Source organism: Ostrinia nubilalis, chromosome 21, assembly GCF_963855985.1.
Source record: "Ostrinia nubilalis chromosome 21, ilOstNubi1.1, whole genome shotgun sequence".
Taxonomy (NCBI): Eukaryota; Metazoa; Arthropoda; class Insecta; order Lepidoptera; family Crambidae; genus Ostrinia; species Ostrinia nubilalis.
Window position 1 is genome coordinate 3,880,799 of NC_087108.1, and position 25,772 is coordinate 3,906,570.

At 37.0% G+C, this 25,772-nt stretch overlaps 1 protein-coding gene and 1 long non-coding RNA gene across 2 annotated transcripts in view; both read right to left on the bottom strand.

The window, feature by feature from the left end:
* The window catches only part of LOC135082142 (nose resistant to fluoxetine protein 6-like), a 44,459-nt gene that overhangs the window by 12,837 nt on the left and 5,850 nt on the right, over window positions 1–25,772 (bottom strand). The window contains exons 5-8 of the mRNA XM_063976893.1: window positions 25,360–25,447; window positions 24,737–24,903; window positions 23,776–23,961; window positions 23,157–23,336 (exon numbers count right to left, since the gene is read on the bottom strand). Of these exons, the coding sequence (XP_063832963.1) occupies window positions 23,157–23,336; window positions 23,776–23,961; window positions 24,737–24,903; window positions 25,360–25,447 (621 nt within the window). The remainder of the gene's footprint in view (window positions 1–23,156; window positions 23,337–23,775; window positions 23,962–24,736; window positions 24,904–25,359; window positions 25,448–25,772) is intronic.
* LOC135081971 (uncharacterized) lies at window positions 5,532–6,336 on the bottom strand. The gene is made up of 2 exons (XR_010259313.1): window positions 6,039–6,336; window positions 5,532–5,752 (listed from the first exon to the last, which is right to left on the bottom strand). It is a non-coding gene; the product is annotated as an uncharacterized LOC135081971 (long non-coding RNA).

Below are 25,772 nucleotides of genomic sequence, written 5' to 3' on the forward strand. Positions count from 1 at the left end.
CACCGCGGGAAGAGAGGTTGGCACACCACTTCACCCGACTCGCATCAATATTTTTTGTGTTTATCATGCGCTGCGGCTCCGTAATTATGAGGCCTTATTGGTGCTTATGGTGAACTTACAAACGGGTTACTAAATGCTTATTTTTATACGGAACACAATTCAATCTTACTCCTGGTGGTACCAGGAAAGGTACTAGGAGTAAGCTAAAGAGGGGCGGAAAGATGGGCGGAAATGCAATTTCAAAGATTAAATAATAACAGAATTCGACTAAAGGTACGGTAACGTAACCTACCTGGAATTTCACGGATTTTTTTATTTTTTTTCTGTTGTCTAAGAATGTTTGAAAACTATCATTAGTAGTGATGTTGCTATCGGAAAAAGTTATTTACTTACGATTTTTTTTCCATCAAGTGGCCTGGTTTCGATAGATGAAGTTTTCACAAAATTTTTCAAATGTACGTACACATGTAAAGTGTTAGTGAGTACCTATTTAAAATGTTTATTTAACGAACAAACATGCTTTGAACACATCGATAAAGGAAGTAGGCAAAAAATGCGACTAATTGACGTTCTGAAAAATACAAAGTCTATGATTTGCGTTCGATGAACCCCGCTGCAGCTGATCGATAGTGAGGGAATTCATATCGATATTTTTGGAAACTTTCGATGTACGTTATTTCCAAAACCGTTCAAGATATGACAATAGGAACAACGGCTTCTATTTCAGATTGTTTCAGTTTCTGTGCCCTTTCAGGCTTTAGGGGGTATTTTGAAACACCCCTACAGTTGACAATCGAGTTTTGTTAGTAGATACTTAAGTACACATGGTTAGTAGTTAAGAGCTAGATTGACAACCTAATTGTATACACATATCATAAGAAGAAAGCACTAAATAAAGAACTTGAATTTGTCTAAACGTCTAATGATTATTATTATTATTTTAACTAACATTTTTATTTCTACATACTATTGTACCAGTGATAACGGAAAGGTAAGTGTGAGGAAAGAGAGGATTGATAATATCATAGTACGGGAGATTATTTTTAGCACAAAGGCTACGGCTGTGACCATTATAGTTGTTTTTTCAGACAGCACCAGCTTCTGCGCTACTTCTTTCCAGGCAAGCTTCGGCAGCTACAGGCAATTGGTCCATGTAGGCTCCATGTTGCTATCGATTCTGGTCCACCCCCAACCAGTCGGGTAAAGGGAAGACTGAGTCGGTTGCTTGCAACTGACCCTATACGCGAACCCCTTGAACCAACTAAATTTTAAATAATTTGAAAAAATCATAAGGACATAATTACTGCCCTTGATATACTGATACAAAACTGCCTAGGTCGGTGGGCACTTACAGCACTCGTTCATAGTCAAGCATGTAGTAATAAACACAGTGAACGTTTAAGGAGGTTTGCAACAGTATTTCAAGCTGAATTCTACGCTATAATTATGTGTGCATTTAAAACAGGGGCGTAAGAAACGCAATATTTACATCCTTAGCCACAGCCAGGCAGTACTCAAACAAAACCATCGCCTCAGTGAAGGTTGAGTCTAGAATTAGGTATTCTAGATGCAATCTTAAAGATGAACAAACTCTGAAGGCATGACAAAGTGTCCCTAATGTGGGATACCTGGACATACACGGATCGAATGCAATGAGAGAGCCGACAGTCTAGCGAGACAAGGTTCAGAGACGATACTTATTGGGTCAGAACTGATAGTACCTTTATCTAAAAGCTTAGGTACCTCATGGCCATAATATGGCCATATCCAAGAATAACAGGGCTGAATGGGAAAGCTCCCAACGATATAAGCCTCTCCAAATCATTCCTAAAGGGAAATACAGGGTCATGAAAACTTTTCAAAGGTATGCCCAAGCAATTACAGGTACGCAAACTGAGCATTATGGAACGAATCACATGTCCCAAAAAATGGGCCTAACAACAGAAGCTCTCGAGCATGTGGAATACAATGTGGAGTCCATGAAACACTTAATACTGTAAGGATGGGTCTGCTTGGGTCAGCATATCCGGCATCAGAAGACTATTAGGTGGCTTTCACTCAAACGCTTAATTCACTTTACTAATGGATAGGATTTTTTTGGATGATAGGGAATAAAAAAGGGAGAATAAAGATCCTAATGGGTCGCTGTGGACTACGCTTAGGTGTGACCCTACATAAAATAACCCAGACAGCTTTGTATCAGCAATGGCTACTGGCAGTAATTCAAGGGGTTCACGTATAGGATCAGTTGCAAGCAACCGACTCAGTCTTCCCTTTATCCGACTGGTTGGGTGTGGACCAGAGTCGATAGCAACATGGAGCCTACATGGACCGATTTGCCCGTAGCTGCCGAAGCTTGCCTGGAAATGGTGAGATGTACGAGTAAGTGCAAGAAGTAGTGCAGAAGCTGGTGCTGTCTGAAAAAAACAACTAGTTATAATGGTCACAGCCGTAGCCTTTGTGTTAAAAATAATCTCCCGTACTATGATAATAAATCAATCCTCACTTTCCTCACACTTACCTTTTCGTTATCACTGGTACAATAGTATGTAGAAATAAAAATGTTAATTAAAATAATAATAATAATCATTAGACGTTTAGACAAATTAAAGTTCTTTATTTAGTGCTTTCTTCTTATAATATTTTCATTAATACAATGTAATTAAACTATTTTCAACCTTATGTCTTACATATGGAGTTCAAAATTAATTGTAGAAAAAATACAAATCATGGTAGCATGATGTGCCAGGAACTCTAAATAAATTCTAAAATAATAATCTTTACTTGCTTATGAACCAAATAGTATGAATTCATGGATAAAATAAATATTTTTTCCCGACGCGAATTAAAATTCGCCCGCTGTGTCCTGAAGAAAATTTTTTTTTCACCTACTTTTTTCAAAAAAGTACCAAACAATGGTACATATTTATAATCCTGATAAATGTAGCTATCAGAACATATTTTTTTTATTAGATTATCTCCAGTGGTTTAAAAGTAAACGACGTTTATTTAAAAAAATACTTTTTGGTTTTTGTGAATTTTACTCCATATTTCTATTTTTTTGTATGAAAAGGCAAAAAGTTTGTTCTAGAAATAAATTCGCCATCCTTTAATTATCCGAAAATGACACCACACTTGCCCTAATACCCATAGTTTTGAAGATATGGGCCTTAAAGTGAAGCGCGGCAGAAGGAAACTTGCCCCCCCTCCCCCTGCTACCACAGGGGGGGCTCCCGATGTCTACCGACGGAAATCTACTCAGGAGCACCCAAAGAACAACTGGTGCAAAAATGACCCTTCTATACCAAAGTGGAGGGGTTCTTGCACCAGTGTTGCCAACCCAAATTTTAGAAAATTGGTAGATTATGTGCCAATTGTTGGTAGAAGTTGGTAGAATGTAAAATGCAAAATTGGTAGATCTACCACCTCAACTTAGAAAAAAAATTAAGATTCATAAAACCATGGAATAGAAAGTCACCTTTCACACATGCTACATGCTTTAAACTATTTTCATGTTTATTTAAAATAAATCTTTCACCGGCACACTTTAGATCACACCTACATGGTTTACAATAAAAATATCCTTCACCCTTAGTACTTTCTTGAAGCCAACCTGCAAATTCCTTATCTTTCTCCCATAATTTTGAATATTTTTGGTCATAGTGCCTATTTAGTGCCTCCAAATGCTTCCTTATAATATTATGTCAATCAATCAACATTACTGTAACTAGAATAACTATTTTGAAGAAGCATTATAGGACTTTATTATTATTATTATTTTCTTTACTATCAGAATCCATTATTAAAAAGAAATACATGCCACGCAACCGCTAATTAATGCAAGCACCGTTTAAACGGAGTTTTCGAGGAGCAAAGAAAATATTCATTAAAATCACTCTATTTCGCAACATAGCAAGCATAACACACACAATCCAAATCCAAACGACACACAGATCATCACAGATGAGAGAGAAATAAATAATTACCACAGACTTTTTTATAAACTTGGCTTCACACGTTTGGGCCACAGACTAAGTAGTAAGAAGAGAAAAGGGTGGCTAATTATTGTCGGGTTATAGATGCGACATTGTGGTGATATGTGAAAATTAAAAAAATAGGTAGATTTTAGGTCTAGGGTGGTAGATAGGTAGACTGAAGTGAAAAGTGGTAGATCTACCAAAAAGTTGGTAGATATGGCATCACTGTCTTGCACTAAATTCCCTACTATGTATAATAATAGACCAAATGAACTTTTATAGATTGTGAAAGAGAAGATTAAGATTTTATTATTTTATTAAAATCTTGCCACGAGGTAGTTTTTCAGTAGAAACCAGCAGGGCTAAGATGCGCGCCGTGATAAACTGCTATCGCGGCGTTATATCGATTTTGACGTCACTATATCGTTTTATCTACCGGCGCTAACATGGCACCCCGAAAATTATCATGTCATCTGTCAAAATGTGATAGTGATAGATTTGTTTTTTTTTTTGTGATAAACCTGGCAAGCCCTAACATGAAGCGCTAACTATATCATATTTTGACATCACGATAGGATAGGATGTGGTGTTTTTATCGTCCTCGATCCTTGCCCACGATAGCAAGACGATAGGAGATTAACTTTTATGCAAGCTACTTTAACTCTATTTATTTATCATTTATAATGGTAAATGACATTTTACGACTAATTTGAGGCTAGTAAAATTCAAAGAAAGGAATCTAGCACCTTTGTGATACTTTTACTTCTAGGTGGAGATTGAGTTCTAGTTCAAGAGTTTATCAGTGTGAGGCGAATCTTGCGACAGTTTATAATCGCTAGCTGCAAAATCTTAGTGCTCCCACAGTCCCACCCACATATTAATTATTACATTACCTACCTTGTAAAATAACCATTACTTACCTACTTAGGTAGGCAGTCAACAGTAGGTACATCAGACAATACATATTAAGTTGCAAATGTCATGAGATACCCACAGTGTTTAGCTTGATTTAAGTAGGCCTACTGTCATCTGTACATAATCTTGTAAAATTATTGAAAATGGGGCGGAATGTGGTGACCGAGCTTCTTGTGTCTACATCAAACAGTGGCAAGGTCATTGTCAGAAATTAGCATTGGGTGGGATGTGTAATCAAACTTGCTATAATAACAATGAGAATAAATGAATTTTACTAATTTTATAACTTGATGGTGATACCATACATACATTCCACATTACTATCAATCTAATTCCTCCATGTGGTCTTTTTTAAGGGCTTTAATGTGACAGGATGATAATCTTGTACAATTTATTCCATTATAATAAATTCATCATCATCTCAGCCATAGGACGTCCACTGCTGAACTTAGGCCTCCCCCAACGCTTTCCATGTTGCCCGATGGGGCAGCAAGGTTCTGGGGTGGAGGCCGGGTACCGGAATACGCAGCGTGGGACGTCCACCCACAAGGTGGACCGACGACATCATAATGGTAGCAGAAAGGCGCTGGACGCAGGCAATAAATTCATTATTGCAGTGTAATTTCAAAATAATTCAACCATTATTTACAAAATCTTTATTTGGAAAACTTTTGTTTTACAATAGCTATTTATAATTTCAAATACAAACAGAATTCCATGAATTGGTTAGCCTAGCCAGTACCCTTGAAGTTTTTCTTGCTGATTGTTATTGTAAATTTTCATGATAGTGAGCAAGACTTGATTATGTCTGCTTTAGAATGAAATAATCACTCATAATCCCACACTTCTTCATCCACTGTCTGAAAAAAGAAAGAATATTATTTAAACACAATTATAAATATTACAATTACATAAACAGTTCATAAATAGAAACATTTACTTAATCCTATTTGTATTTTAAGTTTACATACAAAATATTGATCACAGTATTATTACACGGTGAAAGAACTATGTGAAATAAATATAGGAAAGAAGGTGAAATCTTATTTGTAGGAATAAAGATATTTTTCCTTTTCTCCGGTGCTGTTACTTATGAAAATCAAGATCTGCGGAGTATAGCTAATATTTTAGACTTTAGGTACTTACTTTGCTACTTATGAGTGTAACTTTATTTCTCAAATCTCAATAAACTTTCTGACTGCTTCATGTAAGTTGAATAATTACTGTAAACCTCGCATTATGGGGTAGGTAGTGGAGTTCGGTTATTCTGTTAATTTTGAAGACTTCATTCTTTAATACTATCGGTATGATTAGGAATTCTTCATTGTTTTTCTTTAACTTGGTTATCTCTTCGTTTGATATTTTCCGTACTTTAGAAATATTAAAAATAAGACTGGAAACATAAAAATACAATTTTAAAAACACAAACAAATACAATCAAGCAGTCATGTAACAAAGAGCATAAAAGAGTAAGAGACGGCACTCCATAGATATTTTTTGAGCTCACGCACACATATGCATTTTAGAGAACGACCCGCAAATCTTTACCAACCGCACAAACTACAGGCGGAGCTACCAACATAATGCCTTATTTTCTGACAGTATTAGTGACGTTCGTAATAACTTATCGATTATCGATACTTTGCTAGGGTTGTAATTGCATATCGATATCTAGTATAGGAACCTTCAATATTTTAATGATTACTATTTTTATTTTATACTATGTGTAAGTAAAACGAAGTTTTGTAACGTAAATTATTTATTTCGAAATAAAATAGGTATATTACAATAAGTATTGAACATGACATAGCAGTTGTAGGCATGAGGAATTATTGAAAATTATAACAAAGTACAGAAATGATAATTTTGTAAACTTTTATTTTCACAACTTTTTCTAAGAAAAAATAGGATTTTTATTTATAAACATCTTTAATTTTCTTATCAGCTGATCGAACCTCAGCCCTAAGATTACTTTTCAATGCTTTGTTGCTGTGCTTTTTTACTTTTGTCAGCAAAATTGTTTTCACTTTTTATGAAGCTGTCATTAATGATTTTACAACTTTTTCTTAGAAAAAGGTAACTTAATATTTTAAACATCTTATCATAAATTTCTTTATTATGTTGTTGACATTTAAACCAACTAAAATTACAATTTGTACTCAACATTAAGAAAATGAATTTTCCAACATTTTCCATATATATCTGGTCGGCAATATGGTCATGATAAAATTGTTTAGCTTCATTTACGGTGGTACATAATTGAATTGTTGGATAAACGAGACTTTTTTTATCATGCCACCATTCGCGAAGAGATATATATGCATACAAATCATTGTCAACAGGAGTTTTCACGCTCAAACACTCTTCACAAATTAAACAAGAACTGTTCTGTAATAGTTTGGCAGCTAAATACCCGCTTACATATACTACTGGTTGGTTTTCAAGGCTACACAAATTTTCAATGGGCTGTTCTAAGTTTTCAGGGTCCGGGATAGACAACACAGGATAAAATTCAGTGTCTGTGGAATCTTGAACATTAATTTTTATTTCTGTTGTTTTTAAATTAGTTTTTAAAATGTCTTTATATTCCAGCATATGTTTATTGTTGTCTGCTTCACAATTAGCACTTCTGCTATGAGGCACTTTCAGCCCAGTAACCATGCTTGTTTTAAGCGCTGCAGTAAAGTGCGTGATAGTGGGATTTCTATTGGTTACACTGTGTTGCCTAATGATTCCAAATAAGTTTTCCAGAGAGTCTTGGTTAAACTGTCTAAGGTTCATATATTTAAACCCTTCATTCTTTAACTTTTCCCAAATATCGTTTAAGGATTTGATAGATATTTGATATCCCTTTACGCATTTAACATTTTTTAGTATCGTGTTTTCTGCTGTTATAAATTTTATGGTTTTTAACTTATCAGTATATAAGTTAAATTTTATAAAAAAAAATAAAACCGACTCCAAAAAACCTACACTAAAAAGTAGAATAATAATTACTAATTACCTACTTATTTATTAGGACGAATTATTAATATTTATGTAGGTATACCATGATTGATACTTCTGGAGTCGGTGCCAAGATTATGAAACATGTAAAGTTTGCCTGCACCGACTCCAAAAGTATCAATCATGGTATACCTACATAAATATTAATAATTCGTCCTAATAAATAAGTAGGTAATTAGTAATTATTATTCTACTTTTTAGTGTAGGTTTTTTGGAGTCGGTTTTATTTTTTTTTATAAAATTTAACTTATTTCTTGCTTTTTAGTTAACTAATTATTACCTTGATGTTACCACTGAAGGTAGGCAGTACATTGAGACCATATTCTTAATGTATATTATAAAAAAGTTCATCCCCAATTTTCCACCCTTGGGGGTGAAATATTTTCTTCAAATTCGCATGAAACCACCCTTTTGATAATACCTATTCAACAAAAAAGTAATCGTTCTAATTGGTTTATAATCGGCGGAGATATTGCGTATAAAAAAGTTCATCCCTAATTTTCCACCCTTGGGGGTTGTTTTTTTTATTATTAAATTTAAATGGGACCACCCTTGAGGTATTACCTATACGCTGAAAAAAGATTTGTTCAAATCGGTTTATAATTGGCGGAGTTATCGCGTAACAAACATAGAAAAAAAAAAAAAAAAAAAAAAACATACGGGTCGAATTGAGAACCTCCTCCTTTTTTGAAGTCGGTTGAAAAGGTCCAAGACTCAATGTGATTACTTGATGTGGAAACATTTTCCCGGATCCCTTTCTTTACGTCATTTAAAGATGATGGACCATTTGTACAATCAAATAGTTTATCTAACTGTTCAATCACAAATGCTGTATCATTGCAATCAGAAACTTCTTTCCATGCCATCATTTTTAAAATAGCTGCCACGGTATTACTCAGAGCATGCGCAGCACACTTCACCCTCATCTTAGTTTTGAATGTTGGATTTACAATGGTACTATTCAGTTTTTTAAAATTTAAAAAATTTCTGTTGTGTTCTTCTGCAACTACCAAATGCCTCCATTGTGCAATTTTTCCATCGAAAGACATATTTCCACTTTTAAAGAAATTGTTTCGTAATGATTTGAACAAGTGAGGGATGTCATAGATTATAAAAATTTTGTCATTATTTACAGAGAAAAAGTTGCTATCTATGCCTTGTCCACAGTTTCTTTTTAACATGTTAAGAGCTCCTATATTTGTAGATCCCTGATCACAAACTGTTGTTAGAACCATAAATCCGATTTCTTTTAATTTTTTGATGATGTCCGATATAATTTTTGCCAGTTTTGCTGTTGATATTGTGCCTTCCACAAAATAGTGCGCAATATATTGCTTGTATTTATGTTTAGCACCCTGTATCATAAACACTAACGCATGGTCTGCAATTTTCTTTTCTCGTCCCATGTTCTCGCCCTCTCCATAATCCACGTAGCCATCCACTTTATCAGCAATTTCGTTATAAATTATCCGTTTCTTTAACGCCATCTCGTCAAATATTAACGAGCAATATTTATTTTCCTTTGGCATACTTGATGCTTTTGCCTCTAACATATCAATTATATTTTTATTTATACCAGGCTCCATTGGTATATTTTTAAAGATCCTTTGGAGCGTTTTAGTGCTTGGTAGCGTAAACAGCTTTTGCATATAGCGGTATGCTTCCGGTCCCCTAGACCGTTTAAATATAGCCAAAGCATATATTTTGTTGGCTAAAGTCCACCTTTTTCCTTGTGACTTCTTTTTGTTATTCTGCACTACATCCTTTACTAACGATGTCAGCACTTCCGAATCTAACTTGTCTAAATTCACTCTTGACTTCGCTATATTCCTTATTGTTTTTTTTGCATTTTGTAACTGTCGCCAAAGCCTCTTCTCTTTAATTGTAAATGTTGATGAAGTGTCTGTAATAAAAACATTTCCATTAGTAAAAAAAACAACATTAAAGCAAATTGAATTGAATATTGGTTAATTAATCAGCAATTTTACTTAGTTTTTTAAATTAGGTATGTTTTATCTTACCTTTCATTTCAATGTTTTTCTTAGGTCTTTTATAACTGTGGACTAATATTTCTGCCTGTGCATCTTGATGGCAAATGTTTTTATCATCTGAAATATTATAAATATGCAAATTAGTTTAAAATTTATTTTGTTGTTTTATGAAACATATTATTTCCAAATCAATCAATCATTATCAAGTTTTAAAAAAATGCAAAGACAGGATAATGATAGCTCTTCTCATAAAATATGAAGCGTGGGCCCACCTTCAATAACAATGACATAATATTAAATTAAAGGCATTTAGAGGTTTTAATGTTCTGCATTCTGGATGCGGTCTGTGGGTATGTCAAGACAATCTGTAAGTGGTCGTGATAAGGCAATCAGTCACGTGTGCTTTGCGTTCTTTGTTCGTATCCGCACGGTCAAATCGCATTAATATAAAATGTACAGAAACCTAGAATGTTGTACATATAAGTTCATTTTGACCTGACTGCAGACTGCAGAACGCATCCAGGGTGGCATTCTTTAGTTTGAGGGAAGGCATATTTTAGAAGGTAAATAATTAGTTTGTACACTTACCATGAGTAATGGGTTTATAGGTCATATGTTCTGGTGCATTGGAAGTAGAAGGAAGAGGTTCAAAAGTTGTTTTCGCAGAAATACCAGAATCTGGTATATCCACAGCTCCCAAACATGTTGAATTTAGTTGTTTGGTTGTAGTTGTAAGGGGAACTGAAAGCAGAAAATGAAATGTGAATTGGGTAATAAAATGTCATGTTCTTACCCAACTTTAGGGTACAATCAGTCTAGTACATGTCTTGCTCACATTAAAAATTACTAGCTTATAAATATTATTAAACTAGCTGACCTGGCTAATTAATGTAGATTGCCTAAAATTTTTCAAATTGGTCCGGTACTTTTTTTGAAGAATTTGTATTACACAAATTACTAAAGTCCCTCTAACTCAACACACATTCTAAGCTAAATTGTGTTACGAGTGGGTTTACTACAATATTCAAGCTGTGGGGTTCTAACCCGCACTTTAGGCTATCTTGGCTTCGAGTTACGGAGCCGATCAAATACAAACAAACAATTAAATATTTCCTTTTTATATTATTAGTATAATTTTAGATAAACATACCTCGTTCAACTGGATTTGACTTCTTTGGAATGCAATATGAATGATCATAAAGAACTGTAACAAAGTATAGATATAATTAATAATTGAAATTATATATTATTTATTGATAAGCATACAACACATGTTTGTGGTTACAAAGAAAGAACCTTGTTAAATTGCATTCGGTTGGTTTGTTTTGGAAACCAAAGAAAATTAATTAAGACATCTAAATAATTCAGAAAAATTGATAGATAGTAAATTAAATTTTAAAAAAATAATTGAAGTCGTCATCATACCTGTCTTGAGGTTTTCTTTATTGGAGTCTTTTACATGAAGAGGAAACTCTGTCAAAACTTCATCTGGCAAGATGGGATTGCTCAATTCCAGTGTTGGAATAGCTGAGTTCTTCAGCCGAGTTCCTTTGGCATTGAAGGATTCAGGAGTGAAGTGCCCACCACAAACAAACTTCAGTTGGTGTAACTTTTCAATAGGTACATAATATATGCTAAGTCTTCTATGCCAGCATTTTTAACCCACATTCGACAACTGAAATAAGAAATACCTATTAGAAAAGAAAAAGAATAACAAACTGAAATTTATTCATCAACTAATTTCTTTTAGTATTGTTATGCAATTCATTTTCAGAGTACGAAACAAAATACTGAAATTAAAAATTGGTTATGGTTATTTACTGTATGATTAAAAATATTAATCCCAGCCTTTAAGTTTACACAATCAGTAAAATTATCTTGTAATAAATGAGTGTTATTAGAAACTTACCGGTCAGAATCCAGAGGAAACCTACTCAAAAGTAAGGGTGATCCACCACGACTTCGCCTCTTATTACAAATAACGCACTTCTTGTTGTTTCTACTCTCCATTATCAGTAGAAGCCTAAAATGAAATAGGTATTAATTAAACAAAGCCTATAATTTCTCTCCAACCAGTGTCAATGCCCTGGTTCATGCATTTACCAGTTTTGAAAGTACATTTACATTTTCATCACATAGGGTTGTTTTTAATGAAAAATAGATTTGTAATAGATTTAATATTTCAAGTAAGTAGATAACATACCCATTAAACAGAAAAGTAAATAAGATTTTAAACTTCTGTAGAAGTTGAAACACAGCTTATTTAAAAGAGTCTCTATCTCACAAAAAACATAACACTGAACAGCAAACTTTATCACGCCCGATACGGAGGAACTTAATCAACTCAACGTAAACGACAGAAAAGTTTATTTACAGTAATATTGCACCAAATCTGAGAAAATAACTTCACACGAATCAATTCGCCGGTTAAAAACTCAAACTCAATTGACAGACATTTTTTTTCATTTGTCAAACTAACAATACTACCAACATAAGGACACTAACAATTATTTTTAGTATGGTGGTATTGATCCGCGGGTTCCCCTGCTATAGTGAAATAAATCCAAAATGCACTTTATTGCTTAAGGGATAAGGTTGTATATCAATTGCTACATATAGAGACTAGTTTTTGTATGAGAAGTGTCTACCCACTGTCATGTAATGTCAACAAAATTGACATAACTTTTTTTTAATGACGTTCTCACTGCTTTAAGATATGTGTTTTTAGCCGAATTAGTAGCAGAAATGAACGAGATTGAACGAATGAGCTAAAATATTTCAAGGTTGGCCAACATAATAACGCAATTTTTTCTTAATATGGCAACAATTCGGTTATCACGCGATAGCGGTCGATAGACTTTTCTATCGATGGTCCCATGTTAGGGAAAATTATAAAATTATCTACGTGATCGAAAATTGTCTTATCATATCATGTCATTGTCGATGCGCGCATCTTAGGCCTACAGGATTGGATAATCGCTACAGGCAAGTATCAGAACATTTTATAAATATTTTTAATCGATTATATCCTTGTGAATCGTTTTAATAAATTGTCATTTTACTTTTTCAATTAAAACTTTTTCAATCCCTAGTCTTGTCAAACTGTCATAATGTCAACAAATTATAAATGTCACGTCAGTTGACTCAATTTCAGTCTTCTGTGCTTAATGTATTTTTATTTCAATGAAATAGTGCTAAAGGGTTAGTACTAAAAGTGAAAGCCTTTTTTCAGAAAGAAAACCAATGTGGTGCCCTAATTATTCATACTGTTTGAAAGTTACAAATCAGTGATACAGAGTTGCCGCCATTATAACTCCGTGGTGATACCATACCAAAGAAGAAGTTTTCCTAAACACTTGTGTTATTTTTGTATGTGATCAAATAAAAAGGATTAATGCTACTGCTCAAATGGAATAACTTATCCCAAGAGACCGAATATTAAAAAAAAACCTCTCCATAGAAATTATCACCATCACGAGGATGTGAATTTTTTTGAGAATTTGATATTGGTCCTGTAAGAAAAGTAGTTGTATTTCAGTAGTAGAATCAACCCTTCTTGTTTCATCAGCAAGAGTAACTATAAAAACGCCCTGTAGGTAGGTATTATTAAGCTGAAGAGTTTGTTTAGTGTCAAAGACTGTCACACAGTGTAACTTAAATTGGCATATTATGATAATGGACATTGTACGCGCCAGCATTAAAACCTCATACATTTCGAATTCATGTCACACTATTCTATCACTCATTCTGACAGTCCTTTTTCCTATCCTCTCCCTCCCACCTTCAGTCTCGCTCTCGCATCGCAACGCGCCGCTTCGCCTACCTATCTGGGCGTTAATACTAAATAAGTATCCAAAATAAACCAATTCAAATAAACCCAAATCGCGCGCTAAACTCATCTCAATAAAATTCAAGTGTTTGTGAAAGTGAAAGAAGAACCAAGCTTGGACCGTCCTGTGGAGTCTGCTCAATCGAAGGTATCCCATCCCGTTCCTATCCCAATCTCCTACAACTCCTTTCTGGTCCTTCGAGCCGGATGGTTCATTTCCTATCCTTTACACTTACATAAAATCACAACTACACATTTTCACGCATCCGTCATTTTGACAACTCTCTAGAAAATTCTAGAAAATTCGCTCGTTTGACACATTCTTTCTGGAAAGTTCGATTCGTTTGACATTTGACACATTCTAGAAATTACTATTCGCTCAAACGTCAACTCGTTGTTTGTAAACACGTGTATTTTTTAAATTCAATCTTTTAAAATTTTATTTCAATTCAATTTCAAATTCGCTTACATACGCTACGCATTTTATTTTCCTACTGGATTATAAATAAATACGCACAACTCAACTCATTTTTAACGCTAGCTCTCGTGCGTGTGTTTGCTCACCTACAATACAATGGAGGGAGTAAAACGCAAAATTAATTTGCTTGAAGCTAAAAAAGAAGCGCTTTTTCAGAGGGTTCAGGAACTATACGACCTCAGCCTAAAGGTCTCCGACCCTCAGATTGAACAAATTTTCATGTCTCGCATGCATTCGATTGAAAAAACAAGATCGGATTTTCTTGATACTATTGACGAACTTAATTTGTGTTATATGAAAAATGATGAGGAACTCAAACCTACATTTGCCGCACTCAACTCGTTTGACGATTTGTACTGTAACATCCTTTCGGTGCAAAGCTCCATCGCACAACTCAAAGCCAACACAGAGCGTCGCAAACAGGATTTCATAAAAAAATTACCGCCTTTAGAACTAGTCTCTTTCGACGGAGCCCCTTCCAAGTGGCCCGTTTTCTACCAAAATTTTAAAACGCTTATTCATGAGAACACTGGTTTGTCTCCAGGTGAAAAGGCTCAATACCTTATAGGAAAACTTTCCGGAAAAGCACTTACAATTTGCTCGGGTATTCCACCTACTGGTGAGAACTATTACATAATTTGGAACAATCTATTAGAAAAATACCAAGACATAAGAGTACAAGCCTCTATGTATTTGGAAAAGTTAATAAATTTCAAATCGCAATCTTTAGATGAATTTTTGGAACAGTATTGCTCAGCTGAAGCTGCCTTACGACGTTTACAGATTGATGACCTTTCCGATTTCATTTTGACTCATATTGCTCTCAGTAAATTAGACAAAGACACTCTAAATTTATTTGAACAATCCATTAAGCACGTAAAAATGCCTACGTTTAATGATCTCAAGACTTTTATAAAAGAACAGAATAAGATCCATTCTTTACGCTCATCTTTTACGCAGAATAAGCTGTACGTTAATAATAAAACGAATTTCGCATCGCAGTCTAAAAACTCGAAACCGACACAGTCGTTTGTTTCTAATACAGCTTCTGGAGTAAAACCCAATCAACATTACTTCCAATCTCAACCGAATTCGCAAGGCTCATACACTCCATCCGCTGTACGCAAGAATTGTCAACTTTGTAAGACGGAACCTGAACATGCCCTGTTCAAATGCAGTTATTTTCTCTCGAAAAATGCGCCAACTCGCCACTCTTTAGTTACTAAATGTAACTTTTGTCTCAATTGTTTAGGCTTTCATAACATCAAAGATTGCAGATCTCAAAATCGTTGCTCAGTTTGCCAACGTAAACATCACACTCTTATTCATATAGATAACTTTAACGTGAATAGACCTATGACGTCACAACAGCTGACTTGCAGCGCGACGCTTTCGCCGACCGACGCGTCCATGTCCGCGCCCGGTCCGGTCACGCCGCCGTTGCAATCGATGCCAACCAACAATGTATCTCTCTCTGCAGTCACGCCGTCGATCGCTGATGAATCTAGTACCACGGTCTTATTACCCACCGCGTCAGTGTATACTTATGACAATAATAAGACGTGTCAAAAATTACGCGTGTTTCTAGACACAGGTTCGATGAGCAACTTTATCACAAATAAATGTTGTGCGCGACTGAACTTAAAAGTCAATCCGCTACCTACCACTATTAAGGGCATAGGTCAGTCTGAAAGTGTGTCGCTAGGATATGTATCTTTCACAATTGCCTCACGCTTTGATCCCAGGTGTAAATACACAATTAACGCACGCGTCATTGATACAATAACCGATTATTTACCTAATGTAAGGGTTGACATAACCCAGTTATCGCATTTACAAGGTCTTCCTATGGCTGATGACAGCTTCGATATCCCTGCTGAAATCGATTGTTTGTTAGGCAATGAGATATTCCCGCTTCTTTTAGGTAGTAATAAAATAACTTCACCGCAATCCTCTGTCATCGCTATCGAAACCACGCTCGGATATCTCGCTATGGGACGCGCTCAGTGCTACTCAGCTCATTCACGCAATGATAATAAAGCATTCTTTTGCAATGTAGACTCGCACTCATTAGAATCACTCACGCAACGCTTTTGGGAGCTTGAAAGTGTACCTACTAAGAGACACATCAGCCCTGACGATGATATATGTGAAAACATTTTCCAATCAACTCATTCTCGCGACGACTCTGGGACGTATACCGTTTCATTGCCATTTAAACTCGACCCATCAGAACTCGGCGATTCTTACTTTACTGCTGGGCGTCGCTTTTATAACTTAGAGAAAAAGTTAGACTCAACTCCGGGCTTACGCACTAACTATAATGAAAATATTCAAGACTGTATCGATCGCGGTTTTCTGTCAAAAGTCGAAAACGCATCGAATTCAGAGGAAAATACTCCAAATTATTATATACCTCATCATGCAGTATACCGACCAGATAAACTCACTTCAAAAACTCGAGTCGTTTTAGATGCAAGTTGTAAAACAACCTCTGGAAAGTCGTTAAATGATGTTCTTTACACTGGACCAAACTTACAAAGTAATATTTTTGATCTTTTAATTAACTTACGCATTTTCTCAGTCGCTTTATCTGCTGATATTGAAAAGATGTATTTCTGTGTGAAGCTTGATCAAAATCACCACCCGTTTCAACGCATATTATTTCGATTTGATCCTGAATCACCGATTGATACTTATCAATACAATAGGGTTTCTTTTGGCGTTTCTAGCTCGCCTTACCTCGCTATGCGTGTCGTTCGCCAACTCGCTGAGGACGAGCGCGCGAATTATCCTATCGCCGCGTCTGAAGCTCAATCCTGTATGTATATGGACGATTATGTCTCATCGATGGACGGGTTAGAAAAAGCTGAACAATCTTACCATCAAATGGTTAAGATGTTCATGGCCGGGGGGTTTAAAATGGTTAAGTGGATCTCGAACAACCCTGAGCTTATAAATAAGATTCCCGATTCGCATAAAAATCCACAACTCGTCGATTTTGACACTGACTCAGAAATTACGACAAAAATCATAGGCATGCAGTGGCAACCTAATGATGACGTTTTTCTTTACAAAATTAACTCTACTAACTCTGACCAATGCACAAAACGCACGATTCTTTCCGCAACCGCTAGATTATTCGACCCTTTGGGTTTGCTAGGCCCTGTGACAGCGTTTCTCAAACTTTTAATTCAAGAATGCTGGCAGCGCGAACTTGAATGGGATCAGCCAGTTCCAGACTCAATAAAAAATAAAGGGAATCGGTTTGATAGTGAGATTAACTATTTATCGCAATTAAAAATATCTCGTCATATAGGAATCACCGCGGGTTGTCACGTCACTATCATGGGCTTCGCGGACGCCAGCGAAGTATGCTACGGAGCTGTAGTTTATGTGCGCGTGAGCTCTGATGCAGATTCACCCGGTGAAGTCTTTCTTATCGCATCCAAATCGCGCGTCGCGCCTTTAAAGAAAATATCTCTTGCGCGGCTTGAACTGTGCGCAGCGCTGCTCTTAACAAATCTTTTATTATCGGTTCGCGATAGTATAGAGAATCGTTATGCTGTTAACTCAATTTACGCATTTTCAGACTCGACTGTCACTCTCACGTGGATATATTCTCCCGCGTACAAATTTCACACATTTGTTGCGAATAGAATTACTGAAATTAATTCGAAACTCAACGCCAAAATTTGGTATCATGTTAATGGAAATGAAAATCCTGCAGATGTAATATCGCGACCTGTAACTCCTAAAGCATTATTAAATCAATTAAATTGGTTTCACTCTCCTCAATGGACAGCTCAGCCAATCTCGCAATGGCCTATCGAGCCATTTCAAGTTTCATCTAACAGTGTTCGACTGGAAGAGAAAACTATCGCTCTTGTTTCAGAGACAAACTCTCAATCGAACTCTCACTTTTTCGATCGATTAATTGATCGCATTTCCACGTACCCAAAATTATTACGCGCTACTGTGTACGTGTTACGCTTCGCTAAAATACTACGTTCAAACGGAGTGGTTACATCCTCTGATTTAGAACTCGCTGAACTCTATTTAGCACGCCATATACAGGCACTATTTTTTACTCAAGATATGCACGCAATTAAAAATAATAAACCCTTTAACAAATCGCTTCTCAAACTTAACCCTTTCATTGACTCTGATAATATACTTCGTGTCGGAGGTCGACTCACTCACTCTCAACTCAACTATGGACAAAAGCATCCAATCATTTTATCGCCTAAACATCGCTTCACTCAACTTTTAGTTGATTACTTTCATGTATGTAATTTACATACTGGTCCTTCACTTCTACTCAGTCTGCTTAGACAGAAATTTTGGATACTTTCCGCACGTAACTTAGTACGTCAAAGAGTGCATCAATGCAATATCTGTTTTCGTTTAAACCCTAAATCTACAAACCCTCTTATGGGCGACTTGCCATCATTCCGCGTTTCAGAAGCTAAAGCTTTTGTTTATACATCGGTCGATTATGCAGGTCCCTTCTTTATTACTCACATTCGCCGCAGAGGTGTTAAAAGCCAGAAGGCTTATATTTGTTTATTTTGCTGTCTTACAACTAAGGCTCTACACATAGAGTTAGTTTCAGACTTAAGCGCTGATCTATTTCTCGCCGCTTTTCGTCGATTCATTTGTAGAAGAGGCCCCGTTTCCATGATATATAGCGACGGAGGTACTAACTTCATTGGCGCTAAACGCAAGCTTGACGAAATTTACGCTCTTTTAGAATCTGACTCTCACAAAAATTATTTAAGTTCACATTTGGCTGAACAACGCATTAAGTTTCTTCATAGTCCACCATATGGTCCGCACTTTAACGGCATCACAGAGATAAATGTTCGTTATGTAAAAACGCATCTTTATAAAGTTATTGGTCTTCAAGTGTTAACATACGAAGAGTTCAACACTGTACTTGTACAAATAGAAGGCTTATTGAATAGTAGACCATTGTGTGTTCTTAGCTCTGACCCATCTGATATATCCGCTCTCACTCCCAATCACTTTCTCAATATAACTCCACTGAAATTCTTACCAGTAGAGGATGTCTCTGATATTTCTGACAATCGGTTAACGCGTTATCAGTTAGTCAATAAATTAGTGCAAAGCTTTTGGCGTCGCTGGAGTCAGGAGTATTTAACTTCTCTACAACGCCGTGAAAAGTGGAATACGGTGACCAAACCGATAGATGTGGGCTCTGTTGTTGTTATAAAAGATGACAATGCGCATCCTCTTTGTTGGCCATTGGGTGTGGTTGTGGAAGTATATCCCGGAAAGGACAAAATCATTCGCACCTTAAAGATTCGCACTGCAACCGGTACTTATGTTCGGCCTGTAGTTAGAGTTTGTCCTCTTCCTTTACAGCAACTCAAATAATGTTCTTAACTTTATTTTAACCTTAACTTTAATTTAACACAACTTTAACGCTAATTTAACTCGTTTAGTTCTCTCTAACGCATGTTTTTTTACGTTTTTAACTTTTTTTTTTTTACAAACGCTACTCAATCTAGAGGAAGACCTCTAGGCCGGGGGAGTTGTACGCGCCAGCATTAAAACCTCATACATTTCGAATTCATGTCACACTATTCTATCACTCATTCTGACAGTCCTTTTTCCTATCCTCTCCCTCCCACCTTCAGTCTCGCTCTCGCATCGCAACGCGCCGCTTCGCCTACCTATCTGGGCGTTAATACTAAATAAGTATCCAAAATAAACCAATTCAAATAAACCCAAATCGCGCGCTAAACTCATCTCAATAAAATTCAAGTGTTTGTGAAAGTGAAAGAAGAACCAAGCTTGGACCGTCCTGTGGAGTCTGCTCAATCGAAGGTATCCCATCCCGTTCCTATCCCAATCTCCTACAGACATAAAAACTTAAATAAATATTTGTTAATATTTTTTCTATTTATTTATTTTCCCAAAGCTTCACAGTGACAGCTGAAACAGCAATACTGTTGTAAAACTAAACTTAGAACAAACTGTTACAAATATTTTACAAATTAAAATAAAACCGCATGTTGCTTTACTTTCTCGTATAGGTAATAAATGTAATTAATGGCTAGATTATTAATGTTACTTTGTTACCCTCAATAGTGAGGAGATCTTATAAAATGGTAACCCTGATTTTCATTGTCATTCAAGTGCTCTTTCTTCGCATAGGCTTCTGTGATTTGGCCAAGGGCCACACACATTGCGATAACATTATGCGACATTGATTTGACAGCAGCGGAGTGAAGTCTTGCGACTATGCAAAATGATACCCTGTAATCGTAGCGCATATACAGGGTGGAAACGATAAGTGATCTCACTCGATTATTTCTAAACTATGCAAGATATCGAAAAACTGGTTACTGATCCTGAAAGTGCTTCACGAGCTCTATCCAACGGTACCAATATTAGGTTACAAAATAAACTGGATCTATCCGAAAATTCAATGTTTCCGGCCTCCATACATTTAATAAAACCACTTAATATTAAAAACTATACAAGCTATCCAAAAACTGGTTACTGATCCTGAAAGTGTTTTACGAGCTCTATCCAACGGTACCAACAATAAGTTTCAAAATAAACTGGATCTATCCGAAAATTCAGTGTTTCCAACTTCCATACATTTAGTACTGCCACAGTCATGGCACTCATGTCTTGATAATATTATAGCAAGTAGAGCCTAGAACCAACGTTTTCCATCAATAATTTTAAATAAGAATCCAATTTACGAGTTCATTTTAAGTGTTTATTATTTAATAAAAATATACACTTTTCATATTGTGTGGCTGGCATAGTACATTTAGTATGGAGGCTGAAAACATTGAATTTTCGGGTAGATCCAGTTAATTCGGTAACCTATTAATGGTACCGTTAGAAAGAGCTCGTAAAGCTCTTTCAGGATCAATAACCAGTTTTTCGATATCTTGTGTAGTTTAGAAATAATCGAGTGAGATCACTTATCGTTTCCACCCTGTAGACATAGACGGGGCGGGGCACATAGCTCGAGAGCTGATGGCCGCTGGGGCAGGAAAGTTCATGAGTGGCGACCACGAGCCGAAAGACGTAGCGTGGGCAGGCCTCCCACTAGGTGGACCGACGATCTGGTGAAGGTCGCGGGAGGTGCCTGTATGCGAGCGGTGCAGGATCGGTCTTCGTGGAAATCCTTAGGGGAGGCCTTTGTCCAGCAGTGGACGTCTTTTCGGCTGAAACGAACGAACGAACGATACGTATTACCAGTATTTACCAGACATTACTATTTATTGTATACTCGCCGGATTACACGTAGGAGCACGCGCGTTACAGCTTCGGCCTTGCATTATTATAAGATCTTGTTCCGCCATTTTTCGAACTTCCTCCGTGAGGATATCCCCGCCGAATTCTATGATAAACCTATCAAAAGTCATATTCTGCAATGTCAAAATTAATTTGCCGAAATTCGCCGAGCCAGCTATGTCAAATAATATTATTAGGTGTCAAACAGGATACGTTCAGAAATTAATATTACGATTTTAAAGATAAGACAAGACAACTTTTTATTGACGAAGTTGCTGGGACAGCTAGAAAACGATTTTTTTTCCGGCACTTTAAGAAAATAATAAATGAATGAAAACGCAGCGTGGGACGTCCACCCACAAGGTGGACCGACGACCTGATAAAGGTAGCGGGAAGGCGCTAGATGCAGGCCGCTACCAACCGTGCGATGTGGAAGTCATTGGGGGAGGCCTATGTTCAGTAGTGGACGTCCTGTGGATGAAATGATGATGATGATGAAATGAATGAAAATGACAAATCTTCGAACGTGTATAATACCGTGTCAAAGTAATCATATAATTTTGGCACCTTAATAACTATTGCCGTTTTTGTTGTAAAGATCATGCAGCGCTACTTGCGGATATTATTGGAAATAAAAATAATGTAGGCTCTAGATCTGAAGCCGCTTTAACGAACACGAAGTGCTCATACAATGCGGCGAATTATCTTCCAGTCTTTAGTCAGGACTTTAGTCGAATTAAAACCCCGGTTGAACGTGATATAGCCGCACTAGAATACGGTGCTTTTTTGCATAATCGCAAGACTTCGTTCCGGTGTCGACCGAATGTTATCACGATGTATGTGGCCCAGGGGTTACTGTAGCCGCTAAGGTTTGAAACTTCTTGCTTAAAATATTGTAGTCTTTGGCATAGACTACGACGGTAGTCATGGAGATAGGAGTTTGTTATCTCGTGTCAGATGTAAATGGTGAAAAGAAAACTCATGATTCGTGTTATTTTTATGCAATATGTAGGTATTTTATAAAAGTGGAACCCCGAGTGATCTCCAAAACCCATTCTATTATTATATACGATTCGGCTTCGATATCTATAATACAATAGGAGTTTATTTCATGTGTCAGATGACAAGGGTGGAAACAACCTACGATTCATGTTGTTTATTTACGTGCAATATGTGGGCATATTATAAAAGTGGAATGCCGAGTTGTATTTCTAAAACTTGTTCTATTATTTTATACTATTTGGCTGCGACTCGGCGTGACGACAATACAAAACATTTTTCGCGAATCGGTGTTCATACATTCACACAATACATTAGACGCCATGTTGTCATAAACGACATATTATAAAATCGCCGTGATTTAATATTCTTAATCATTAATTTTATGGCAAGTGTCCATCAGGAATCATTGTTCTTACACACAGAATCGTACTATTTCGCTTTCGGGTAGTAATATGTCAAAATTGTTGGTTCTTAGGCGAACAATGTATGGAGAACGAACATTGTCCTTTGGCATAGAAATAGTTTGAGTCCCGGGAAAGAACATAGGATAGTTTTTATCCCGGTTTTTGAAACAGGGACGCGCGCGGTAAAGTTTTTCTGTGACAGACAAAATTTCACGCGGGCGAAGCCGCGGGCGGAAAGTATGTATAAATAAGTTGTGGCTTGGTACTTACTCGGGTGTCATGTAGAGATAGGTGGGAATCATGTCATATTTGAAGGTGTACCATGTCAACAAGGCCGTCGCCAACACAAACAGAGCGGAGAGAATTTTCACCGCGTGCTTTCGGTGCTTCATGAGCACCAGCGTCAAAAACAACGATAGCAAGTGTATTTGCATATCTACTGCCATGATCCTGAAAAAAAAGGGCATGTGAAGAAGGTCTTTTAATGAAAGTTTCATCTAGAACTAGTTCAATAGTATCAACAGATGGCGCACCTAGTCATTTATTAAGTACAGTTTTAATAGAATACCACTTAATTAGGAAAGATACATCTGCAAATCATATAAAAATCGATGAACCAGTTACAACTGCACACAACTATGCCTAATAACTTAAGTGCTTAGATGTAACAAAAAAACTAATGGCATCAGGTAAAAAAATGATGAAACAATCGCTGGCCCTATCAGCGTATTTATTACACTTGAAAATTTCGACGGGTTTATCCAGTGTTTAAGTAGCTCAGATGGAAGAGCAGTCACCCGGCAAGCGAAAGGTCGTGGGTTCGATTCCCACCTTAGGCATTTCGATTTTTTCAGGTTATTTTAAAAATAATCAGGTAATAAATTGTTACCAAGTCTGCACGAGGCAAAGTTCCTTTCTGTTGATGAAATTCTGGAGAAAGACAGCTGTCACCCAGAACTTCTTCCTGCAGATCTCACTCTCAGCACCCAGCAAGACTGGCCACATGGGCCCGTCACCGAAGCTCCTCCACCAGGTCGCAGCGAACCCATTGAGCAGCAAATATACTGGATACATTCTGAAATAATTCTGTAGCTTTAGTGAAGTCTAGCCTTAACTTCGATCTCCTCCTGTTTTTCTGATTAATTTCGTTGCGGGTCCAATGACAGTTTAACTTTCCCCTGGGACAAACTTGACCTTCACTGGTTGGGTAGCTGTAGATCCTGGACACACAGGAGTTGTAGCGGTGGGAATAGTCACGTTAGTGCTTTTGCTAATTAATTTATTATTTAATTAGAAGAACAAGCTTATCTACAATCAATACAACTAAAGCCCGGTCTGTGAGCAAGTAGAATTGTGTCAGACACTCAGTTTGACTCAATTCCGCTACATCCTATTCGAATAAGGACGATTTTCAATTCAAGTGAAGGTACCATCTGAGATCTCAGGATCTCTAGATCTCTAGATTCGTTCGTTTCACCCAAATGACGTCCACTGCTGGACAAAGGCCTCCCCCATGGAACTCCACAAGACCGGTCCTGCATACAGGCGGTGTTTCCCACTGGTCAGATTGATAGTCAGACTACTCTGGCCAAGTACTTCCCGCAACCTTCACCAGATCCTCGGTCCACCTGTCATCAGCTCTACGAGCTATGTGCCCCGTCCACTGCCACTTAATTTTGGTAATTTTACGGGCTATGTTGGTTACTTCGTCGGTTACCTCCAGATTGAGGCTGAGTTTGCACCACCTAATTTTAACGGTAACTATAACGATAACCGGTAAAGTTAAGATGGTGTAACCCATCCTAAGTCTATCTAACCACTAGACCATAGAAAAGTGTATAATCACATACCGAATAACTCGCTTGAGCACAAGTAACGGATACATCTTCAGAGTGAAGTTGACCTTCTCAGAGATCATCAGCAAGTTGTACGACGCCAAGAAGTTCGACATGAATAGGAACAATAACGTAGTGGTCATTGCTGACCCTATCATGAAGCCGGATGGAGAGAACAGCACCTGAAACAAAAAAAATAGACATGAGTTACAGTGGGTCATCATCATCATCATTTATTTGAGCCACAGGACGTTTACTTCTGAATCTGAATATAGGCCTCCCCCAATGACTTCCACATTGCACGGTTGGTAGCGGCCAGCATCCAGCGCCTTGCTACTTTTATAAGGTCATCGGTCCACCTTGTGGGTGGACGTCTCACGCTGCGTTTTCCGGTACGCGGCCTCCACTCTAGAACCTTGCTACCCCATGGTCGTCAGTTCTGCGTGCCCATATGGGCAGTGGGCACATAGTACGCAGCAGAATCGACAGTAGGTCACAATCAATAAAATGGAGTGCGATTTAAATGATGTAATTACTATTTTTAAGATTTTCTGGGGTGGGCATGAACGCTTTAGGTACACGCGAATGCAGAATTCTGATTTCTGATGCTAGTGTAAACGTTAGAGAAATATTTTTACCTTCTCCATAGCTCTTGGGTTGTGCTGATAGGTTGCTGTTGTCAATATGAGCACGTGGCACATTATCAATCCGAATCCCAAGAGAAACCTGAAATTGGAATACAGAGAATGTAATGAGTACGGTTTTGAAGTTAGAGCAATTTTTAGTGTTGACTTTCATTGCATCAAGCAAGTAGGCAAAAGACCTGCGCGATCCACACGTCGATTTGGCGCAGAACAGAGAGAGAAGTGGAGATTCATACTATAGTAGGTCAAGTTTATCCCGGGGGGAAGTTCGAAGTTAAGGTTAGACTTCCCTCCAGTGCAAAGTGGATGTAGATCCTGGCTACACAGGAGTTGCAGGGGTCGGAACGAGAGGTGGGTATGGTCTCGCATTACATAGGTCAAGACTTACTTTGGGTAGTTGCGCCATC